The following is a 22585-nucleotide window of genomic DNA, read 5'->3' as shown; positions in this document are numbered from 1 at the left end:
AAATCCTGAATGTCTACAGTGGGAAATGCTACCGTGGGCTGCTGGTTTGCTCACAGCTCTGCATACGGCAAGAGCAAAACTGGGGGCTATAAAGCGTGGGGGAGCTGGCCATGGGGCAGCAGAGGCTGAGGTTTTTCTTGTTTGTTTTAATTTTAGGGTTTTTTATGGCATTCCCAAGCAAGCTGGGCTTGGGGTTTTGTGGTCTGGCAGCCAGAGCGGGTGTTTGCAGCTCAGGGCTGGCTGGAAAAGAGCTGCTTTCAGGAGGCTCTGAGCTGGCTGCCGCAGCCAGGGACCCAGGTCAGCTGAGAACCAGCCCAGCCACAAAGCCACCAGGATGGGCAGGGAAGAGCCTGGTAGCCAGGAAGACACAGTCTTCAGCCTCACTCACTGTCCCCAAACGCAGCAGCTTGGGGTCACACCAACAGTCCTGCTCAAAAGGGATTAAAAACCCACTGGGATGCTGAATGCTCAAGCCTTTCAGAGGTTTTGGGTGCTTTTGAGCATGTTACTTAAGTCCCTGATGTCCCCAAGGCTTGTCCAAGGGACCATGTTCCCTTGCTGGCTTGAGCTCCAGGCTGGTGCAATGCTGGGCACGACAGAAACCCACGCTATTCAACAGGAATTATTCAAAATGATGAATGAGAGAGAACCGGCTCGTGAGCAGAAAGCACAGCCGCCCGAGACAGCATCCTTCAGCGCTGCTGCTCTCCAGGAGCGCTGGGCACGGTGCGGATTGATGTCCTAGATTAACCTCAGCGCTTTTTTTACAGCACAAGGAATTCAGAAAGTTTTTCAGCCAAAAGCTCGGTGTGGTCGCTGCCCGCGTTTCAGCCCTCAGCCCCCTCACCGAGGCCAGGAGGCAGCTCACCCTTGCTCGCCTGCTATAATTAGCAAGGAACCTCATTAGTATCAGGCTTAGCTGCTTTCAGAGGCCAGGAGGAGCTTGTCAGGGCTGCTAATTGCTAATTACTTTAGTGGCTCTCCTGGGGGAGTTTCCCCTCTCAGGTATAAAGTCTTGAGACTGCCATATTTCTTGTGGGTGGGAAGGGGCTTGGTGGGTTCTGGGGCAAGTCCAAAAAGCCTAATTGCCTGTGGCAGAGGCTCTTCTAAGCTCAGGAAGAGAAGAGGAGGAAAAATAATAATAGGGGGAAGAGGGAGATCTCTGTCTTTCTCAGAACAGAGCCTGCAGCTTTAGAGCCTTGAGGAGGTGGGTTACAGCCAGGTCCCTGGGGAGGAGGTGCCCAGATCTCCATTCCACAGCCCTTTGGAGGTGCTTGGTTCTGTGGGGATGTGTGACCTGTAGCCTCCTCCTTGTTGACAAGGGTGATACCACTAAAATAACATCTGGAGGGATTTTGAGGGTGGAAGCCAGGAGTATGTGATGTGAGGGTTGTGGTTTGTTTTGCCTTGGAAACCTTAAAAAAATTAAAAATCAATGGTTGGGGAGGGGGAAGGCATGTTTCAGTGCTGCTTAATAACCCACGCAAGAAAGAGAGATTGATGGAGCTGGGGTGTCCTGTACTGATCCTCTGGGGAAATATTCCAGTTTGTTGTTGGAAAATGCCACCTCTCTGGGGATGTGTGGGTGTCCTGAAGGTTGTCCTGCACCTGGGGACCATCAGTCTTACAAGCCCGATGTCTGGGCTGTGATGGCTTGGCTCCATGGAGACAAGTAGAAGAGTTTTGGTCTCCTCATCCAAAAGGCATGTCCAGGGCAGTGATTTAATTTGGCGAGCATGTAGGCTGCAAATCTGCTTACCAGATTTCTGGGAAACTTGGAAGAGGCAAATGAAATAAAAACATCATTCCCAAAAGCTCCCTCGCCTGCCGGTCACCACCAGCAGCTCCCCAACGTGCCAAGGCTCATCACCCACCCACCCCCCCCCTCCCCTTAACCCCATCTGCAGAGGCCTTCCCTGGAAAAGTAGGGGGGGGGGGCTGTACCCTGTGGGCTGAGGTGGGGACCTGCAGCTTCCCTCCATCCCATTGCGCTCGGGTTGAGGACCAATCTGGGCTGATGCTCAAGTCCTTACGGTACCTGCTCCTCTGCTCACGTGCCCCATGCAGTGCAGGGGAGCTTCCTCAGCAGTGCAGCCAGCTGTGGAGCCTTGCTTGGACAGGTACCACCGCGCTCAGGTGGGGCTGGGGCGGCTGACCGCAGCCGGGGGTGTCAGCACCCCTTAGCGAGGCGCACAGAGTAAGCCCGTGGGGTGGGATGGAGCTGCTTTGCCCTTGCAGCTGCAGCCTGTATAGTCAATTTTGTGGGGGGTTTGTTGTTTTGTTTTTAAATAAAGGGTTTGGGCTTTTTGAAGGCTTCACCCAGAGGAGCGGTGTGTGGATCTGGCCTTGCTGCAGCCCCCAACAGGGTCCTGGGGGTGAAGGGGAGAGCAGAGCTGCCAGCAGCATCTTCCAAGCAAGCGCTGCTTTTAGACACCCAAAATAAGTGCAACTTCTCCTCTAGCAAATCACTTAGATTTAAGCTTAGAGCAGAAAATTTGAAGCTGTCTGGGCATTGCAGTGTTTCCCGGCTTTAAGATGCCTGACCTGTGGGCATCTGGGGGTGCAGGAGGGCAAGTGCCTGATAAAGGTGGATTTCCTCAACACAGCAGGTTCCTCTCTCCTAAATTAGCAATTTCAGGTGAGTCTTGCGCTGTGAATGTGTTGGGCACAGGGGCTCAGTCCCTGCCACCTGCTCGCCACCCTGGATGTGCCCTAAAAATCTGGGTTTGCCTGGGCTGAGGGGGGGGACAAGGGCTATACAGAGGCTGTTCCCAACCCATCGGCACTGACCGGTGTCAGCAGCTGGAGCCTGCAACTTCCCAGATGCTTCGAGCATCCGTGGATAAATGTGGGAAGCTGAATACCTGCAGCATGCTCCATGCTGTCTCCCCACCCCAGCCTCTGCCTGCAAAACTGCTGCTGGATGTGAGACCATGCTCAATGCTCCAATGGGCTGTGGAGGGATGCAAACATCCTGCATCTGGGTGCTCTGGAATGGGATGGGATGGGGTTGGGTGGGATGAGACAATAGTCCCAAGCAGTCCTTTCCAAATGCTGTTACTATTTATATGCTCACGTTTTTCAGTGCAAGTCCTGCTGCTCATTTTATTGCCACTATAAATAGCTGAGAAGTTGCCTGGGAGTTCATGGAAATTTTTCCAGGGGGAAATCTGGGGCTGAGACTTAGGGTTTTCAGTATCACCTTTTTTTTCCTTTTTCGTTTTTTTTTTCTCCTTTTAAACTGTTCAGTAGCTTAGCTCTGATACCAAGCACAAGGCTCCATAAGGCATGGAGCATTTCTGCACAGCCAAAGGCTTTTGCTGGCCCTGAAAGGAAAGGCTGGGAACTGCAATGGGGAGAAAAGCAACAGGAAAACAACCACTGCAAAGCATCAGCTGGCTTGTATCCAGGTTTGATTTTTAAGGCATCTCCTCCAGGTTAAGCAATAGGAGACAAACCACATGTAGACACTGTGGTAGATAAGAGAGCAGCAGGATGGGTACATCCCTGCTGTCAAGCTTTGATTCATCACTCTGCTCTCCTGGCTTGTACATATATAATGTTTTTTTGGGTGTAGGCTTTTAAGGTAACATAGGATCCATCCCCGCAGTGGGAGCCTTGGGGATGAGGCTGTTTCCCCCTAGGGAAATCGAGGAGAGACGCCAAGTCCTAGAGACACTTTGCTGCTCCCACCAGTTTTCTTTTGTTCTTGGCCAACCCACGCATCAGGGTTTTTTTCTCTCTCCTTTTTTTTTTTTTTTTTCCCTTCTTCCTTTCCCTTTTTTAAATAATATTAAAAGAAAAAGCCAAACAAGCATCCCCAGTATTGGCTGGGCATAGAGCTGGGAATCTGCGGCTGCAATCACTGGCACTTTGAGGCCCTGGGAAAATATTGATGGTAGGGGCTGGTCCTCTCCAAGTGCAGCCCTGCTCTTCTCTCCTGTGCTCAGAGATGTGGAGAATCCCCGTGGCTGCTCATGCTCTCTGTTTTTCCAGCCAGCCTGAAAGGTAATGACAGGATTTTTTTAAAAAGGATGCAGTATGTGATCCACAGGGCATACTGTGAAGGAAGCCTCTCTTATGGGCTGCCAATCCTAAATCCCAAGGGGAATAAGCCTTAGTCCCTGTCTTCTGGGTGTTTCACTAAAAAGCTTTGATTCCCGAGCTCCGCTTATTGATGCAAGCCTCATCGGCTATAAAAAGGGAAACTCAAGGTCTCTTCAGACCTGCATAGTTAGGAAGGGGAAAAGATGCCCCATTTTGCAGAGGAGGAGACTTAAAACTGTAAAAACCAAACAAAAAATCCAAAAACCTTTGCAAGAGGGGCAGGTCAGCTTGCTGGAAACCAGGCAAACTGCCCCAAAATGTTTTTTCTCCTGTGACCGGTCAAGGAGAAGTGGTTTTTCTTGGCTGTTTGAGAAAGGCTAACAGAGACAAAGTGGGGCTTCAAGCTGTTCGTGGGAGACAGGTTGTGCTGTGATTTGTGATGGGCAGGAAAATTGGTAAAACTATTATTCCACCTCCCAAAAAACCTCAAAGGAATTGAGAGGGTGGAGGGGGGTTTCAGCCCAAAATTCCCCACACAGACGCCTATTTGCAGAGCTGGTAGGGAGGGCCTGATCTAACAGAATACTGAGTTGCTGAAACCTCTGCAGGATTTTGCCCTAGTGTGCAAGGAAGAGGTTTGAACTGTTTTTTTAAGAAAAGCTTTTTTAAAAAAAACAACCTCTGTGTGTCCCTGGGATCCCGCCTGGCTCCAGCCCCCCTTGGATCGGCACTGCCAGACTTGCCATCCCTGGGTTTCCCTAATCCCGTCTTGGAGTGGTCCATGGCTCCTCTGCCATTCCTACAGACACCATCTAATTGTGCACTGTGTGACAGAGCTTTGCCTTGAGCTGCTGCTGCTGCCAAATCATCCCACTGGTTGCCCCCTGCCAGGTTTTGGGGTGAGGAATGGGGAATTGCCAATTCCTGTACAGCTTTTCTGGATTTCTGGGGGCTCTGCCACATCCCCCTCTCTACCCTGGACCAGAGGATTAAACCCTCCTGATGCACTGGGGACCACAGCCACATCCCAAAGATCATTTTTTCTGATCTCTGCCCCATTTCTGCACAGCTTTTAGCCAGACTGTGATCTCACTAGGGCAGATGTATCTATGCAGCCTTGTAAAAAGAGTGGCAAATCCCAATAATTCAGTCATCTTGCGTTTGCTATAGGTGAACAGCTTTGAGTCACCGTGGGATTTGAACTTCTGCTTGTTGCCTTTTCCCATGTCGTGGGGTGTGTTGAGCAGCAAGTCCCAGAACCCTGCCCATAACATCTTTGGTGGAAGAAGCACCCCTTCTGCCTTCTTTTTTGAAATGTTTTTTCCTTTATTGTAACTAACTTTCAGCCCACAGCCCTGATTGTTTTTTGGAGGGAATACCACGAGATCTGTGACCTCTTGCTTCAGCACTTCACACCCAGCCCTGGTTCCATCACCTGTAGCTTTGCTGTAATCTCTTCTAACCTGGCAGCTGGAAAGAGCATTTTCCCAGGTGATTTCCAGAGCCTTTTTGGATGGACATCACTGTCTCCCATCTCAACTTCAAGCTTTCGGGGAAGCCTGCCTCATTCTTTCTCCTTATCCCGGATCCAACTTTTCTCCCTGCTCCTCAGCCCCTGCCAGTGGCTGGGAGATGCTTGTCCCGGTACATTCAACCCATTTCTCCCTCCATCCCCTGCTGGTTACTGCCCCAGCTGAAATGAAAAACTAATCCTGGAGGTGCCTGTGGGAAAGGCCCCTCCAGGGGCTTATTTGGACCATGGAGAAGAGTTTTCCCAGTGGGTTCGGCTGTCCAGAGACCCTCCCGAAGAGCAGCATCTCTGGCCATGAGTAGTGCATTTGTCTTTCGGTTCAGGGCTTGGGGTTTTGCCTGGACGCAGAATGAAAAAACTCTTTGAAATCTCAACATTGTAACATTTTTTATTCCCCCTACCACCCCCACCCCCAAGCTTGGCAGACAAGAGGTTGCAATATTGCTTGTAAAATCCAGGTCTCCCCCTATCACCTGCCAGCAGGGCGAGGACTGGTGGGATAAGGGCATGGAAAAGTGGATGGAAATCCCAGATTTCCAGAGTTTTCTGCACTGGTGGGGGTTGCAACAATCCCAGGCAGCCACTCACCTCTGCAAGGACTGCTCTGCTTTTGGGTGCAAGCAGTACCCTTTCCTGCAGCACCCATTTCTGCAGCCCCGGAGATGACCCAAGGGGAGCCCGGCTTATTTAGTGTGAAGTAGAAACAGGGACAAAATTCCCAAAATATAATAATAGTAATAATAATAATAATAACAAAAAAGCCAAAATAGCATAATGGGGAGGATTAGCGCTGCTGCATCTTTCTCCTGTGTGGACTCGCAGGTGTGCGTGTAGTCAGGGCTCAACCAGAGCCATCTCAGCAACTTGGCAAAAAATCCCTTTAAAATCTTTCTTCTATACATAAATGCTTATTTTAAAATAACTTTTATTAATTTCCTGCCTCTGTTTCTAATGGAAGTACTTGAGGATCCATGCAGCCTGCGGGCGAGCAGGATGGGAGGGAGTGCGCTGTGTCTGCCTTGGATAACCTCCTGGGCTGGCTTGGATGGCGCTGCCCCTGCTGCGGGGGGCTCTGGCGTGGCTGGGAGCACAAACCACCCTGGGGTAAGAGGCGGAAAAACCCACAGCCCAACCTGACGGGCAAGAAATCACTGGGGCTCGAGTGCTTGGTCATCGACGACTGCTTCTGGGGGCTGCTGAAGCACCTTTGCTGGGCGGTTGGTGGTGGCGGGGGATGCGACAGGTGGGTGTGCTGAGCTGGGAGCAGCAGCCCCTGTCCCTGACGTGCCATCAGCCCCGAAAGGCACCCTAGCAGCCAGGAAGCGGGTGGCAGTGGTCGGGCAGCTTGGGATGCGGGGAGAAGCTCATCCCACCCCACGGGGTCATCGCCACAGGCGGCCCCTTGCCTGGGCTGGAGCACCAGGTGCCCGTTCCCTCCAGTGAGGGCTCAGCCAGCACTGCTGGGCTGTGCATGAGGGTCATTTTTCTCCCTGCTGTGTGCATTAATCCGACGCTGTTACAGGTAAGAGGGAAGGGGGATGGAAAACCGGTGTTGCATTTCCCCCTTCTTTCTGTAACCGACTGTGCAATTATTCTTTTTCTGTGCCCCCCCCCCCCCCCAACAGTGATTTACCGCTGCTTTGCAAACCAAGAAGCAAAGCTACGCTGCTTCACAAAGCAAAAACCCAAAGATCTGTGGAGGCTCGAGCGCTGCCTCGTTTCCCTTCCCGTGGCTTTCAGCCACGTGTGTGCTTCTCCGTGGCCCGGGATGGTGTTTGCGGAGCGGATAACACCAGCTGTGCCAAGGGGTTGAGCTGACACCCGGCACGGGGCTTTGCGGTTGAGCTGCTGTTGCAGCCAGCGCCGAGCCTGGCAGCGGGATTTGCCGTGCAGCAGCAAGCAGAGGGAGGCTGCAAAAGAGATTTCTCTTACCTTTGGATCACTGCAAAGCGAAAAGAGTTGTGGCTTAATTTTTAAAAACTTTTTTTTTATGTGCTTTTGGAGCAATCCAAGAGGAGGGTTTTCTTTCTTGTGCTGCTACAGGAGAGGAGAGAAAGAGGAGTCAGAGCATCCCCCTGTGACTGCACCATGCCTCTTGCCCGCCGCACTGGCCAAATCCCTGAGTCCACTTGGATCTTCAGCTTCAGAGAGATGACGGAGCCCTGGAAAGGTGCCGTTGGCTGCCTCGGCGTGGCCATCTTCTTCGCTATGACCATCGGCATCATCTCCTGGCAAGCGCTGGAGCAGTCACCAGAGGAGTGGGTGCTGCGGGGCCGCGCTGGAGGGATGCTGTGGGAGCGCCGGAGGGGTGCCCTGCTCCTGCGGGCGCTGCCAGCGGGGCGGACAGTGGCAGTGATCACAGTGGGTGGTGTGCCAGCTGCTGAGCCGCCTCCGCCACGAGACCACTGCTGGCACGATGGTGGGCAATTCTGCTATGCCTGGGAGGAGGATGCTGAGCTGCGGCTCTCCCTTGAGCCCCCGCCAGCCCCTGGCACCGAGTGCTATGGTGTCCGCTGGACCCCGCTGCGCCCTGACGTGACGCTGAAGGTAACGGGGACCCCTGTGCCCTTCTCCGAACCGTGGCATTTGGGGTGAAATGGGCCAAAGTGGGGAGGTCTGGCCTGACCACACAACTTCCCAGCGCGGTTATGGGGTCACACTGTGGCTGGGGACACTCCATCTCCCAAAGCCTCCGCTAGCTGGAGGGGGCCCGGATGGGAAAAGCCTTTTGGAAGCCTCGTGCCCTGATGCTGAGCCCCCAAAACACCGAGGGGCCACGACTGCCTTGTCCCAGTGCTGCATTGGTAACCCCGGGGTGGGAGAACCATGTTTATATTGAGACTGGATAAATAACCACTTAAGATCACAATGTTGGCGAGAAACACAAGGAACTCGGAAAGGTCCCTTCCAACCACAGACACAATGTGCCAGCTCTCTTGGGATGGGATTAATCCTTATCCGTTGCTGCAAAAATTTGTTGTTTTGTTGGTTTGGGTTTTTTTTAAATCCTTCCCAGTTTTCTCTCTCTGTTAAATAAAAACAGACTCTGAAAACGAGCCTTAGGCAGGGGAAGGAAAATCCCCGTTAGGCTGTGGTGTCCTGTTGTGGGGAGCCCTCAGGACAGGCGAGGCAGTGAGATAGGGTCCTGTGGGGATGGGGAATTTTTCCCCTTTAGCCATAAATTGCCTGTCAACATCATTTGGGGCTGGTGGAAGGTGTTGTTTGAACACAACTGCTGCGTGTGGGGCTGCCTTTCCCTTGTTGACACCTAATTGGGGTGCCTGAGAGAATGAGCAGGACAGAATAGGGGATTTTTTTTCTCCTTAGAAAAAACCAACCCCAAACTCAAAACCAAAACAACCCCCAAACCGCACTGTTGGAAAATATGATCCAGTGAAATTTAAGAGTTAAGAAGAGGCTCTTTCCCCCCTGCTCTTTCCCAGCTGGTGTAACTAGTTCAGCTGACACCTGGTACAGCTATTCCGAGCCTCCAGGGTTTCCACTTTAATAATTTACATCTCTTCCCACCCCTTAGTGAGACTTAACCTCTCTCTGCCCCCGCGGCAGAAGCAAGCTCAGGGTTCCAGGAGCGCTGCCCAAGCCTTGGGACTGGGGACGGGGTGAAGAGAAGTGTGTTGTGTTGCGTGGGGGTCGCCGGTCTCTCGCTGCCCATCCCAGCCTCCCTGTGCAGCCCCAGATCCCCGGGTTTTCGGGGAAGCCCGTCCCGGCATGTGAAGTCATGCGGGATGCTAAGTCCTGCTGATCCCCTGCCTTGGCAGAAAGGGGAAAGTTTTAGAGGCTTTGAAGTGAAAATTGATGGTTTCTGAAAGGAGGTGGGTCAAGGATGAGGATGTCTTCTGGGACCGGTGGTTTCTGGAGATGCCTTGTTGCTCCACTGCCCCCTCAGCCCTATGAGAAGTGCCCCAAGTGCTCAAACTGTTCAGTCTTGCTGCGGGAAGTACTTTTTATTATCAGCCCTCAGGGAAGAAGGGAGGCTTTGCCTTGGGAGAGAGCGGAAAACTCAGAGGTTACCCCAGGGACACCACGCTGCTGCTGAGATGAGCCCTCACGACAGGGTTAAAATCTCCCTGCTGTGCATGCTGGGGATAGCTGCACATTCAGGTTGTAGACTCACCCCAGAAATGCTGCAGAAAACAGCTAGGAGAGGTTTATTTCTTTTTTGTTTTAAAAAACTCAAACTGATTTTTCCTAAGCTGGGTTTGTGAAAACGCTGTTACTGCATTTTAAAACCACTGCCTTGAATTTTCCACCTCCACTGTTGCTCCTGCACCCCCATCCTGCAGCGAAGCCTCTTCATTTAAACAGTTTTCAGCATCTTTCCACCAGCAGCTCAAAAACCCGTTAATTTTTGATGACTGTGGTTGGATGCAGAAATGTAACCAGGTGGGCTCCCCGAGGCGCAAGGTGTTGTGCTGGGTGTTACCTCTGGGTCACCAGGCTGTTTCAGAGCAATTTTACTTTATTTAAGTTCATCTATCTAAAACTGGCAGGCTTTGGGGAAGATGTCTTATGGTGGGGTTTTTTTCTTTTTTCTTTGAAAGGAAACTGTAATTTTAAGCTATAGTTTCTATTCCTGTGGTGGAATTTTTATATTCCTCCACATGGCTGCATGTTGAAGGCAGATGCATAAGGGGAAAAGGAAGAAAAATTGTTGTCTTTGGCTTTAATTGGCAAGTTAAGACCTTTTTTTTTGTTCTTCAAGGTAAACAAAGCGCATAACTTGCACTTTTGACTCTCACTGCAATTTTTTTCTTTGTCTTCCTACTCTTACACCATTTGATAACTTTAATAAACTGCAGGCTGAGAAATCAAGCAGATAGGTGGAATGTCAGCATTTTTTTGTGTGGGGGTGTTTTTTTGGGGTTGGTTTTTTTTTTCTGTACCTGGAAGCCCAGCTCTTGTTCTTGTGGAGGAAAAATTTAAACCCAAGTATCTTCTCTCAGGTTAGTCGTAGAATGTCAAGAGTGAGCACCCATTGCTTTTTGCATAAAACACCTAAATCTCATGGGGTTGGGATTTTTCTTCCTGGGAAAAGACTGTCCCATGACTGCCCTGACAACGCTGGAATAATATGCAAGGGGTTTGCTTCTCCAAATGCAACTATTTGCACATTCACCCTCACTCCGAGGCATTTCTCGCCACGGACGATGCTCTCTTTGCTGCAGAATTGCTTCTCCATGGTCAATGTCTCCTGGTACGGAGGGGCGAGTGTCCGTGCCCAGCGCTGGCCGCTCAATGGCGCAGAGAGCCACGCACAGCCCTTCGTTAGCGGCGACTTTGGCAAAAACCCCGCTGGCTACGGGCCTGTTCTGGAGAGATACTTCTTAGGCTCAACAGGTAATTACACCCTTCCCTGTCCAGTGCCCTATTGGTTTAATCCCTGTGTTTCTCCATCCCTCTCCACATCTATAAAGCAACAAGTTTAAGAGTGAGGCAGACATCTTCAGGATTAAAATATCCTGCAGAAGTAGTGACAGCTGGCAGCCAGGCACAGGGAACAGATCCCACAGTGCCTCAGCACTGTGGAAAAGGCCATGACATTAAACCTCAGTACCTGAGAGGGTGGGGTTTGCCCAAGTCACCTCAGGGAATTCACATGCTCTTGGTGTGTCTTTTTTTTTATTATTGTTTTAAGCAGAGATCTCTGTTCATTGCTGCAACCTGCAGCTCCACTCGAGTGGCTTCACCCTGAGCTCATGGGTCCCCAACGCTGCTGTGGGATGCTGGATGTGGGCACGAGCTCAGTTGCTGTTGTCATTTTGGGGTGGATATTTGGATTATTTTGCAGAACACCAAACTTCAGATATTCTCCTAAATTAATCAACTGATCTGCAACTGCCCTGCATTGAGATTGGTGCCACTGCCTGAGCTGAATGCAGACCAAAAAGGCAAGAAATGGAGCAAATCCAGCCCTTGAAAGGCATTTTGGAGGTTAAAAGGGAATAACAGAATCAGAGAGCGGGGACTTGCTTGTATGGCTGGATCTGTGGCTGGGATCAGTCCACCAGGTCCTGATACCAGTATCTCTGCCCCACGAATCCCTGTCCCTGTGGCCGCCAGTGCAAGGACTGAGAGGAGCCAGGTGCTTGCTGAGACACAGTTTTCCTCTTCTCTCCCCAAAGGAGTGACGGTGACAGTGGCATCCGATGTGCCCCTTTTCCTCTCACTGGAAAGCAACAGCCACTTCTGCCTGGGAACGCCAGCAGGCACCGCGGTGCCCCTGCGCTACCTCCTCTGCGTCAGCCCGGACGTGGCGGCTGCGCACCGGCACGTGGGCAGCCAGCTTGCCGGGCAGGCGCGGGCACTGCCGGATACCACCCTGCTGGGGTAGGATGCTCTGGCCCTCCCAGCTGCGGGACCTTTCCAAGCCCTTGTCCTGCTTGCTGCCCTGAGCATCTCATGCTGGCACTAGGTGCAATCCCCCCACCCCTGTCTCTTTCCACTCTGCAGGTCTCCAATCTGGTGGTATTATGGCCCAGAGGGTTCAGCTGCCAAAATCAAACGAGGTTTGAGGTCACTGGCCAAGAGGCTGAAGCGGCATCATCTTCAGGAGGGGGTCCTGGCCCTACGGGAGCGTGGCACCACTGTCCTTGCTGCTGCAGTACGTCCCGTCCTGCTGGACTTTGGGTTTGAAAGACGAATGGAGAGCTGCCATCAGCTCTGCTTTTCAGCACGGCTAAATCCCTACACGCCAAATGCAAACACCTGTGTGTGGGGGCTGTGAGCCTCCTCTCCCTGAGAAGGGACGCTCAGTTTGGAGTTTCACCCTACACAGGCAGTGGCACTAAGCAGCTGGTGCTCGGTGGCTTTGCCACTCCTACAAAACACATTTTTCTGCCTTTCCCTCCCCACAGGACCACATGCCCTCAGAGCGGAGGAAAAGGCACAACTCGACTCATGCCTGGGACCCTTCTCTGATAAAGCCGCTGCAGCTCTCCATCACGTTGTCCCCATACACCAGCATCGCCTCCCCACTCTTCCTGCGCTCCCTGCGGGACGGCGAGGTGGCAAGCTACTGGCTGAGCCTGCAGCCCCAATCTGGGGGCTGCTCGGTACGAGACCCTCCTCCAACCACTACACTTGCTGCTCAACCTAAAATCAAAATTAAAGCTGAATAAATACCTGCAGAGGGGGACAACTTGAGTCAGGGGGAAACCTTACGGGTGCAAAGTGATGCCTGGGGGAGCAGCTTTTCTCCTGGTTCATAAATGCAGCAGCTTTCAAATTTCCACTTCCGAAAGATATTTCTAAAAGTTGCTAGTGTGCAGGAAATCCACCCTTCCCTTTTTTGCAGTCATTCTAATGATATACTACTTTGCCATCATGTCAGTGATTTTTTGGAGAGGTTGAGAGAGGGTTTACACCTTTAGGAGTTGCACCATGATGGTGCCAGCTGTGGTAGGGCAGGATAAAGGCACAGCCGGCATCCTCCAGCCTTGCACCCTGGGGTTGGTGGGATATTTTATGGGTCTAACAGAAATTTTCATCCTCTGCTGCAGGTCCCACTGCTGACTACATGGAAGGGTCGACTTTGTGCCCGTCTGAACGTCACCAGTGAGGTGGCACTGAGCTGGTACCTGGCACGTGCCCAGCGCCTGCGGCAGGCACTGGGGGCCACGTACATGGTCTTTGAGGGCGCTGAGGGCAACGCTTTCCTAGAGCAAGCTGTCCCACCTCCCACCGAGCTGGTGGGTGACCGATACACCGAGGCACTGGCGGCGGCACTGGCAACACTGGGAAACACCACTGTCATCAGTGCTGGTGCCGGGTGGGTACCGAGGAGAAGATTCTTTGCTGGAGCAGATGGCTGTGTGAGATGCTTGGGGGATGGTTGAGGTGATGCTTTAAATATGCCCTTGGGATGCCGAGACACCACTTGGCACCCAGGGAAGCAGCAGGGAGGTGGTCTATGCAATGTGTAGGGAGGGGTTGTTTTCATATACCCTCATCCTCTCTCTTTCAGAGCATTTTAATTATTTTTTTTATGTCTCTGAGCATAAAAGTGCTTATATGCATTAATGCCAGATGCAATGAAAATGTATCTTGTCATCTATGGCCATTCAAGCTTCAGGTCACTGTCTCTTCTGCACGAGAGAGAGGGTGAACACTGGAGTCTTGGCCAAATTCCTGTGCTGGTAACTGCTTGTCATGTCAAATAACTGTAGTTTTCTGACTTTTCATGTTTGCATAGCCCACAACAGGGTTAGTTTATTAATTAGCAGTTATAACATGCCTCAAGAAAAAGGCACTGAAAAGTACTACTTTTCTTTTTACCCATTATGTTTATGTTTGGCAGATGTAAAGGGATATGCAGGCTGTTTGCAAAATGGCTTATTTCGTGTTGTGGATGAGACACTGATGGTAAATTGCATGAGAAGGCAACTTCAAAATAGTTCATTTTCAAAGAAAAAGCAGTTTCACATGCCAAGGTGGTGACAGGCTCTTACTCAGCCATCTGCAAAACCAGAGTGGTGGAAATAGTGCCTCTTCTGACCATTTCTTTCAGTTTGCCCAGGATCATACCTTTCCTGGTGGGCAGTTTCCATACCAGAAGTGTTTTATAAACCATCGCATCAGCATTACCACCTCCTGGGAGACCTTTGGGGAGTCAGCAGATGGGTGGGAGGCTGAGGAAGAAACCAAACTCTAGGAGCAAGCAAGCAGACTCAGCCCCAAAACCCCCTCTTGGTTAGATGAGCTCCAGACTATTTTTCAAGCCAAAGTTCCCTATGATGGTCCAGATTTGACTCTTTAGTTAGCAGTAACACTGTCTCCTGCACTGGGCCACTTGATGATATTGAACCCCTGTCCCCTAAGTAAACCCAAGGCATAGAAATGCTACTGGGGGGGGGGGGGGGGGGGGGGGGGGGGGAGGGAAATTAAAAAACCCAAACAACAAACATCCAGAAAATACAGAACAAAAACAAAAAAACACGGGGAAAAATAATGTTTTACTCTGGCAGACAGACAAAAGCAAAGTCAGGAATGACAGTTGCTCAGTGTGAAGCAGATGAACAAAAATGAAAGTCAGGAGGAGAAATCCTTCCTGCAGGACATGTCCCTTGGGCTATCCCCATCACAAGGAGATTGGTGCTTTGGGTTTGGGGAACAGCATGGACCAGGGGCTGAGGATGCTCTTGGGACACCCCAGCCAGTGTCACAGGTATGGTTTTTGTGAGCATTTTCCCATCAGGGTCCATGTTGCCATATGAGAAGTAACAAGACGACGGCTACAGCCCGGATTGTGGCTGTGCTGCTGTCAAGATGGGCCATCAAACTGTGGGCCACTAGACTGAGGTCCTCATGAGATCAAGCCAGTGGAAGGAAATCTTTGCATGGGGGATTTGGGGAGGAGGATGAGGGTTGGGGTTGCCAAACTTTTTAGTGGGTGGGAATGGTATGGGAGAGCACTGATTTCCCTCCAACAGAGATGTGAAGTAGTTGGAGAAACCCATATCTGACCGCGGCGACCGCCAAGCCAGCCAGGCATCGGAGAATGTTGGTTCCTGTGAGCCGTGTAAAACCACTGGGTTTGTGCTTGTTTCCCTCAGATCCAGTCACCTACCGCTCTTCGTCCAGATGAGCCTGCTGCGCTCGGACTGGAGCCATGCAGGGCTGAAGGGGGTTATTCCCTCTGTGCTGCACTACAGCCTCTTGGGCTACAACTTCTTCATCCCTGATGCAGTAGGTAGTAATTTTTCTGCTTTCTCCCCTATTTCTGGCTTTTCTGCAGAGATTTTTGCAGCAGTTGTTCAGGCAAGAGGAGCACGGGAGGTATGTTTGCACCATCTGGCTTAGATGTGCTACATGAAAGCTTGAAGCACTTTGCTCCCAGTACCCAATTTTCTGCGGTGCTGACTTGAATGGGTTGAATGTTACTAGGGAATCGAGTGAGGAATTGAAAACAAAAAAACATGTTGTAAATTTTAACGGGCAGCCCCAGAAGCAGCCAGGTCTCTGGGGATGCCCTTCGCAGAGCTCCTTAACCGCAGGCGGAGGGCAGCCCGCTGCCTCGTGCAGCTTCACTTGAGCTAAAAACCACCCAGAAAAAGCAAGGAGGGAGCCCAGAGCCGGGAAACCACATGCCCAGGCTCCTGGCTGGGAAATAGATGTTCCTAAAACACCAGCAGCCCTGCTCCAAGTTTGCATTTCTGCTCCAAAGCACAATGGCCTGAGAAATCCTTAAATAAAAACATTATAAAAGTCAATAAACGATCCTTTAATCAGGGCCAAGCAGCTTGTTTTTCATCTCTTCCTAGAGGTGACTGGGTTATTTGTGTTTAAAACATGCTCCAAACATATAGAGGCTGCATGTGAAGTGTTGGACCTAGAGAGGGGAGCTGCAGACAGTCCTGCAAAAGGAGGCTGTTGAGCAATTTTTCAATTTGGCCTCTATTTTCAGCCGGTTTTCCTTAGAAAACAAGGCTGAGGCAATCGCAGCATGCCGGTTCCCTCCCTGAAGAGATGCTGAAGGCATTGGGTTATCTCAGCTGAGCGGGACAAGGGATGAGATCCCCCGGCACGAAGGGAGCTGTGGCACGTGGCACTTGCTGCCAGGGCGTGGGACGCATGGTCCGTGGGGCTGTGTCACCGCAGCTTGGGGGCTGCCACAGTGCGGAGGGGCTGCTTGGGGTGGGAAAAGCCTCTGGAGGAAATGGGGCTTTGTGGATGGTTTGGCTGAGCCCTTGGCGCTGGGGATTTTGTGCCATTTCTAGGGAAAGCTGCACCAGATTTTCAGAGCAAGGGCTCACAGGGATACTCCAGCAACAAGGGCTTTGTTCTCCTTTCCCTGTCCCATTCCATCATCTCCTGTCTTTCCCAAGCCCCTCCCTGGTGTTTCAGAGGTGAACTGGAATCCCCTTCCACTACATGTTTCCAATTAGTTACCAATGCTCTGTTTCTCTGCCACTTTTCACTGTGAATTTGAAGGGATCCAAATTACAGGGGTATTTTCACACGATGTTTCATCTGCACATCAAAATGGCAGGAAAATCCAGGATTTTCCCAATGCTTTTCTTTGCAGGAGAGAAATCCCTTTTTACAACGTTCTGCTAAAATTTAGAAACTCCTGAGACATCATCCCCAGCACATCTGTTCCTAAGATGGGGGGATGGATGTCTGACTGACACTTGCTCTTTGGTGAGAAGAGAAACACGGGTGGGGAGAATTCAGCTCCTCTCGCAATGGGGTAACATGTCCTGCCTGTGTGGAGAGCAGGTCGTTTGGGACTCATCCCACGATGAGATGCCCCCAAGCAGCCTCACTCAGGTCCTTGTCCCTGGCAGGAGGGAGCCTGGCCAGTGACACCCCGGGGGACCCGGAGCTGTACGTGCGGTGGCTGCAGATCGTGACGTTTCTCCCTGTGATGGCCTTCAGCACGCCACCTTGGCTCTGCTGCGATGCCTGGGTACGTGCCCCCATCTCCCACAGAGGCAGACAGGGTGACACACCCCCCCCCCCCGCCCCATCATTAAGATCCCTATTGGGGAAAGCTGAGGGTAAAATCACCACCTTGTTTTTGCTACCCACAAAATCCCTTTCTCTGCCCCAGCAACCAGATCACTGTATGCTCTCAGCAGTATTTTTGCTGCAAAATTAATGTGAGGTTTTGTGGCTTTATACTTGGCTGCTACGTGTAGCCACAGGGCTGGTATCCACAGCACCTGTATAAATGACAGCAATTGTCACATGTGTCTCTCCTTCCCTTTTCCTGCTGGAGTTGCTTAATTATAGCTTGATCAGACAGTTAATATCTGCAGTAGAGTGAAGCCTGCAGATTCACATTCAAGATCTTTCTAAACAGTTGGCGGCATTTTCCCAGGGATGTCACCTTTAGGGCAATAAAAGGGGAGAACAATTCTTAATATCAGTGGCATAAGGGGAAATGCCATTAAATCTCTTTGCCAGCAGCAAAAGTTCATTGCTTTGGTTAGACACCAACACCCTGGCTGATGTCACCTGCCAGCCTCTGTCCCCAGCTTTCACATCTAAATGGGAATAAACCCACTGTGTCAACCTTGTTTGCATCTTGTTACCTGCCATAACTTGATCAGGACATTCAGTACCCTCTTTTCTCAAGGGGAAAAATACACACACATATATATAGGTTTCCCTCCCTTTTTTTTTTTTTTTTTTCCTGCTTGCTTTGCTGTTTATGGGATGAAGGACTTGTCATGGGTTTCTTTTTCTTCCTCCACCCTGCAGGTCGTGAATCTTACCCAGCAATGCATACAGAGGCACCGGGACTTTGTTGTGCCACTCCTTATAAAATACAGCGAGGAATGGCTCCGTTTGGGGTACCCTATCTTCCGGCCAGCGTGGTGGCTCAGTCCCACAGATCCAACTGCTTTTATCATAGAGGATGAATTTCTCATTGGAGACGAGGTAGGAAACATGGGGGCTGAATGCCCTCAAAGGGTAACTGGGGGCAAAGAAAGTGCTCCCTGCGCTCACCCATCTGCCTCTGCATCCTCCGTGAACACGATGCTCCTATAGAGGTTCTGTGAAACCAGGTGCTGATGGGACCCTGTTGGCTCCTTCGCGTTTGCAATTTATTCAAAATTAGTCAACAAGAGGTTGTTTTGGGGTTTTTTCATTTTTTAATATCAGGGTTTTTGTCAGTCCTCTCTGCTGCCAGACACCTCCTGATGGTCAGCATTGCTTGTTCTCCCCCTCTTTTCAGGCTGTTAATCTCATTCCTTGGAGCTACAACCTGCAATGACCAAGAAGCAGCATGATGCACAGGGCCCTAGTCCTCTCTGGGAGCGCCTTTAGCCACATTTGGGCTAAACAACCACACATAGATGGGGAGCATCAGAGAGCACAGATGCTGGGCCAGCATTCATGTCCCATTTGAACTCACCCACCCGCATATTGCTTATGGGATTTACTCATTTGAATCTATATTTTACCCCACTGGCAGCTATAGTGGGGATTTATTCAGATGAGTGTAGTGAATGGATCCCACCAGATCTGAGCCCATCAAATGCACAAGGCTACAGCAAGTTAGGCGAATGCTGCCAGGGTATCTGTGGCATGTTTAAGATGGATTGATGTTTTTATCTGTTTTCCTGGTAGAGATATAAGCATGGCTGGCATCTGTTTCCCCACCCGCCGGCTTGTTCGGATTGCAGTCGTTTCATGCTGTAAACACTCCTTGCAAGTCTGGTGGTTTTGCACTTTGGTCATGGCTTGTGTAGTGGGGAGTCTCTCCTGCCGCCCTCCCTGCAGATGTGTCCCTCTCGTCCCCCTGCAGGTCACATTCATTTAGTACACAGATGGCAAGATGTTTCATGTGATGCGTGGCCACTTTAAATCAAAAAGGTCTTGGAAAATCAATTCGGGCTTTCTGAAAAAGACTTGTCTTAAAAGAAAATTGTGCCCCATCCTCCCGTTTTTGTAAGAAGACTTTTTATTTTGTGCAGTGGCATCACTTTATCTTTGTCCCTCCAGCTTTCCCTGGGTGCAGGATCCCAGCAGCTTAATATTTTGGCAGTTATTACCGTATTTTTTAATTAAAAACAAAATCTTCAGTTCATACTATTGCATTTATTTTGCAGCAGTGTGTTAGGCTGTCTTTACATGGGGATACAACTAATCATGGGGACATCATCTCCCTAAAAAAAAACCCCTAAGCCCAAAAGCTAAGCTTAATGGGAGTATGTTTCTTGTTTTAATAGAAGAGCAGCTTGTGCTGCAGTTTCAGGCTCTGCTTGCGACCTCCCACAGATATTTCAATACCTGATTCCAAAGCTTGAATTTCTGGCCTCAGATTCTGTGGATTCAATTTATATTGTTTTGGTTCGTTTGTTTGTGTATTTTTTTAAAGGAAACTTTCACTGCAGGTGGAAAAAAACTGCAGTTTTTAAGAAGCAGCAGAAAGGCATTTTAGCAGAGAGCTTAGATAATCAGGTGGAAAGTTTTTAAAATACAAATCCTTGGCACAAATGAATTTTAGACCAGCATTGTGCAAGCATGGAGGCTGGAGGGAGCAGAGGCTTTCCTGCTGTCCCCATGTGCTGCCGAGCACACATCTGGGCACTAATTGTGGTGGTCATTATAACTGTGAGCAAGTTAAAACCTGGTTCCTTCCCACAAAATCTCTCAAACCAAAAAATCCTTGATGCAATTGAATCAGCTAGGGCAGAAATGTGGTCTGTGTTAGTGAGGTGAGATTCCTAGTAAAATAGTGCAAACTCAGGGAGGAGGAAAAAAAAGTCAGAGCAGCTTTAGCCCTCTCTCCCAGGAGATGCAAAGCTTTGGCTTGGCTGAATTATCTAAAATATGGTAAAATGTGATGGTTGCTCCATAAACTTGTTGAGGCCAAGCATTTCTGATAAGGCATGATGTGATGCTGGCAAACACCTTGCCTGACTTTTTTCTTTTTTTTTTTAAATTAGTATTATTATTATTTTCCAAAAGAGCCTGATCTTGGGCCGGCAGAGCCCAGACAGGGGATGTTTTGACTTCCAGGCTGGTTTTTGGAAGTTGAAAGAATAGAAATGTACTCCAAAACTGGCTTTGGTGCAATCTGGAACATCATTAATAGTAAACTACAAGAAAATACACAGGGCAGTTCTGTCCTGGTATGGTCTGAGGCAGGGCTAAGTGTTAGGATGCTGGAATAAACCTTCTGAGCATCATCCCTTGGTGCAAGCAGCTGCCCTCCTGCTTCTGAGTTGTGCCCCAGGCTTTTTTGGGGGTCACTCCAGGATGGGAGGATAGCCCTGCTTTGAAATCTGATTTTCAGGCTGTGATTTCTACATTCATTACTTCCAGACATCATTTATCTCGATCTCTTGGCAGCACACATTCAACCCGAAGCAGGTGGGACAAGATACCCGTCAAATCAACAAGAGTGCTCAATAAGAGGCTTTTATGTCTGATTTTTGCTGACTACAAAGGGAAATTAATATCTGCTCCCTTCGAGCAGATGGGACAGCAATGCTTTTGGGTTTCTGCAAGCAGTTTTGGAATGTGGTGGTGTGGGACTGTAGTGGTCGGCGTGGTTTTGATCCTTGATTAGAGGTCTTGAAAGTGCATTTAACACTGCACAGCCATATTCCAGCACTGCTCATGAGCAAATTTCCAGTACTGGGAAAAGGAATTGGAGCTGACTGCTTCCAGCAAAACATATTGAAATATAATAGCAAAAGACAAGTTGCATTGACCTGGCCAAAAAATACTGTTGGGTGCAGTTTTGTAGCTGTGGCGCAGCATAGCTGCATGTCAGTGCCACCTGCCTGGCAAGAGTGGATGCTGCAAGAGGCAGGGAAGCCAGGTCTTGCTGCCAAATATATTTATAAAGTCCAGGAGGGTCCAAAAGTGTCCCTCAAGGTGTGTCAAACACCATGGTGTCTCTCTGGGACGATGCTGCTGTGCAGCTCAAATAGCATCACTAAGGGGTGCAGGGATAACTCCTCAAGGCTTGCTCTTTGCTGTTGACCAGAACCTCTGAAAATGGGGTTTAAGAGGGACTGATCCATAAATTTCATAGTTTTCACTATTTAGCATGGGGTTTTTTCCTTTAATAGTCTTTCTAGATATTTTTTTTTTTCCTATTAGCCCCTTTCTTCATCATCATGTGAATGCAGTTCTCATCAAATACAGCCTGCGCTCCTGCTCTGCCTGCATCCACCTGGTCTTGCTCACCCTAGAAACACGAGTTGTGTTTTGCAGGAAACACACATTTCTGATGTATGTTTGTTTTGTTCAGGTCTTCCAAAATATGAGCTGGTTGGACTCTAGGGGTTACTGCAGGCAGGGATGATCCCAGTCACTTGAAGGCCACTCCATCACCTTTTCTCCCTGCAGTTCAGGAAGCCAGCTTTGGCCTCTGCTGCTTGCACAGATGGATACTCGCACTTGCAGCTGTGAGCCAGGCTTCCTGATCTCTGTGGTTGCTTGCCTGTTCCTTCAGCCTCGTGCTTTGCTTGGTGCAGCCAGCGGTGTGTCCTGGCTAATCCTCCATGTGCTAAATTTCTTTCTTCTTTCTGTTTTTTCACTGCAGGTCCTGGTTGCCCCAATAACAGAAAAAGGGCAAACGTGGAGAGATATCTACCTGCCTGGAGAAGGGCACCTATGGATGGACACCAACACTGCCCGCGTGTTTGATGGAGGCACCGTCCTCAGGAATTACTCTGTCAGCCCTGCAGAGGTGCCGGTTTTTGTAAAGACCTCCTAAATTCACAGAATTCTGCAGCTTTTGGACAGTTGACCTCTTTCAGAGCAGCGCTGGCCAAATGTGCTCGCTCTTCCTTGAGACTATTTCAGCCTATTTGCACTTTTCTAAGAACTCTTTTTTTTATTCCCTCCCCCAGCAGAAATTGTTTGACTCTTTTAGTATTCACCATTATTCTAAAATAGTGGAAATACAGCTTTGGTGCAAACATACATCCACACAGAATGTTGACCTGTATCTTTTCCAGGGTTTTCCCAGTGAAATGTTTCTGTGTGGGGGTTTAGGAGGGCATGTCCAGCATTTCCAGGTCCTCGGTACCATGCTCAAATATACTGCCTTGTCCAGAGAGTGGATTTCCCAGAATAGGAGATAAATGAACATCAGCTTATACCTGATGGGACGTTTTGCATTTAAAGGAAAAAACATATACAGGGAAAACAAAATACGAGATCTCTATTCATGTGCAAGGACATTGCATGTGCCAAGTGCTACCTGCTTCTCTCATCTCACGCTGGGTATATGGTCCCTCAGGAGAGTCTTTGGTAGCAAGAGCCCTACTTTGAGGTTAATCAGAAAACTGGGTGAATTCCAGGTCTACTGGAAGCAGGTTCCTGTGGAAGAAAAATAATCTTGATCAAGCAAAGGAGTGGCTCCAACAGAGCATGGTGTGGACAGAGAGGATCATTGCCCACCTTGGAATACAAACTCCTGAACTTAGCACTGAACTCCTGTATGTCCCAGCTAGTGCTTTTCACCATTTTTTTAATTTTATGGCCTTTTTCCAATTATTTCTTGCAGTGCAAGAG

General features: G+C 49.8%; 1 protein-coding gene across 1 annotated transcript; it reads left to right on the top strand.

Annotated features, from left to right (window-relative positions):
* The first annotated feature begins 7411 nt into the window (after nt 1-7411).
* Nucleotides 7412-22585, top strand: LOC121094750 (SITS-binding protein-like). Its single transcript, XM_040608801.1, has 10 exons — nt 7412-8125; nt 10765-10936; nt 11722-11926; nt 12050-12200; nt 12454-12651; nt 13099-13367; nt 15151-15287; nt 16885-17006; nt 17804-17983; nt 21609-22585. The coding sequence occupies exons 1-10, from the start codon at nt 7667-7669 to the stop codon at nt 21780-21782; spliced, it is 2067 nt and encodes a 688-aa protein (XP_040464735.1). The 5' UTR covers nt 7412-7666; the 3' UTR covers nt 21783-22585.

The sequence above is a fragment of the Falco naumanni genome, chromosome 10 (genome assembly GCF_017639655.2).
Source record: "Falco naumanni isolate bFalNau1 chromosome 10, bFalNau1.pat, whole genome shotgun sequence".
Lineage (NCBI taxonomy): Eukaryota > Metazoa > Chordata > Aves > Falconiformes > Falconidae > Falco > Falco naumanni.
Note: the sequence above shows the minus strand (reverse complement) of the source record. Positions and strands in the feature narration are given on the sequence as shown.

Coding starts and splice junctions, on each gene's coding strand:
- LOC121094750 (XM_040608801.1), top strand. CDS start 7,667: ATGCCTCTTGCCCGCCGCACTGGCCAAATCCCTGAGTCCACTTGGATC. Junction 10,937..11,721: donor ATACTTCTTAGGCTCAACAG/GTAATTACACCC, acceptor CTCTCCCCAAAG/GAGTGACGGTGACAGTGGCA. Junction 17,007..17,803: donor GGCTCTGCTGCGATGCCTGG/GTACGTGCCCCC, acceptor TCCACCCTGCAG/GTCGTGAATCTTACCCAGCA.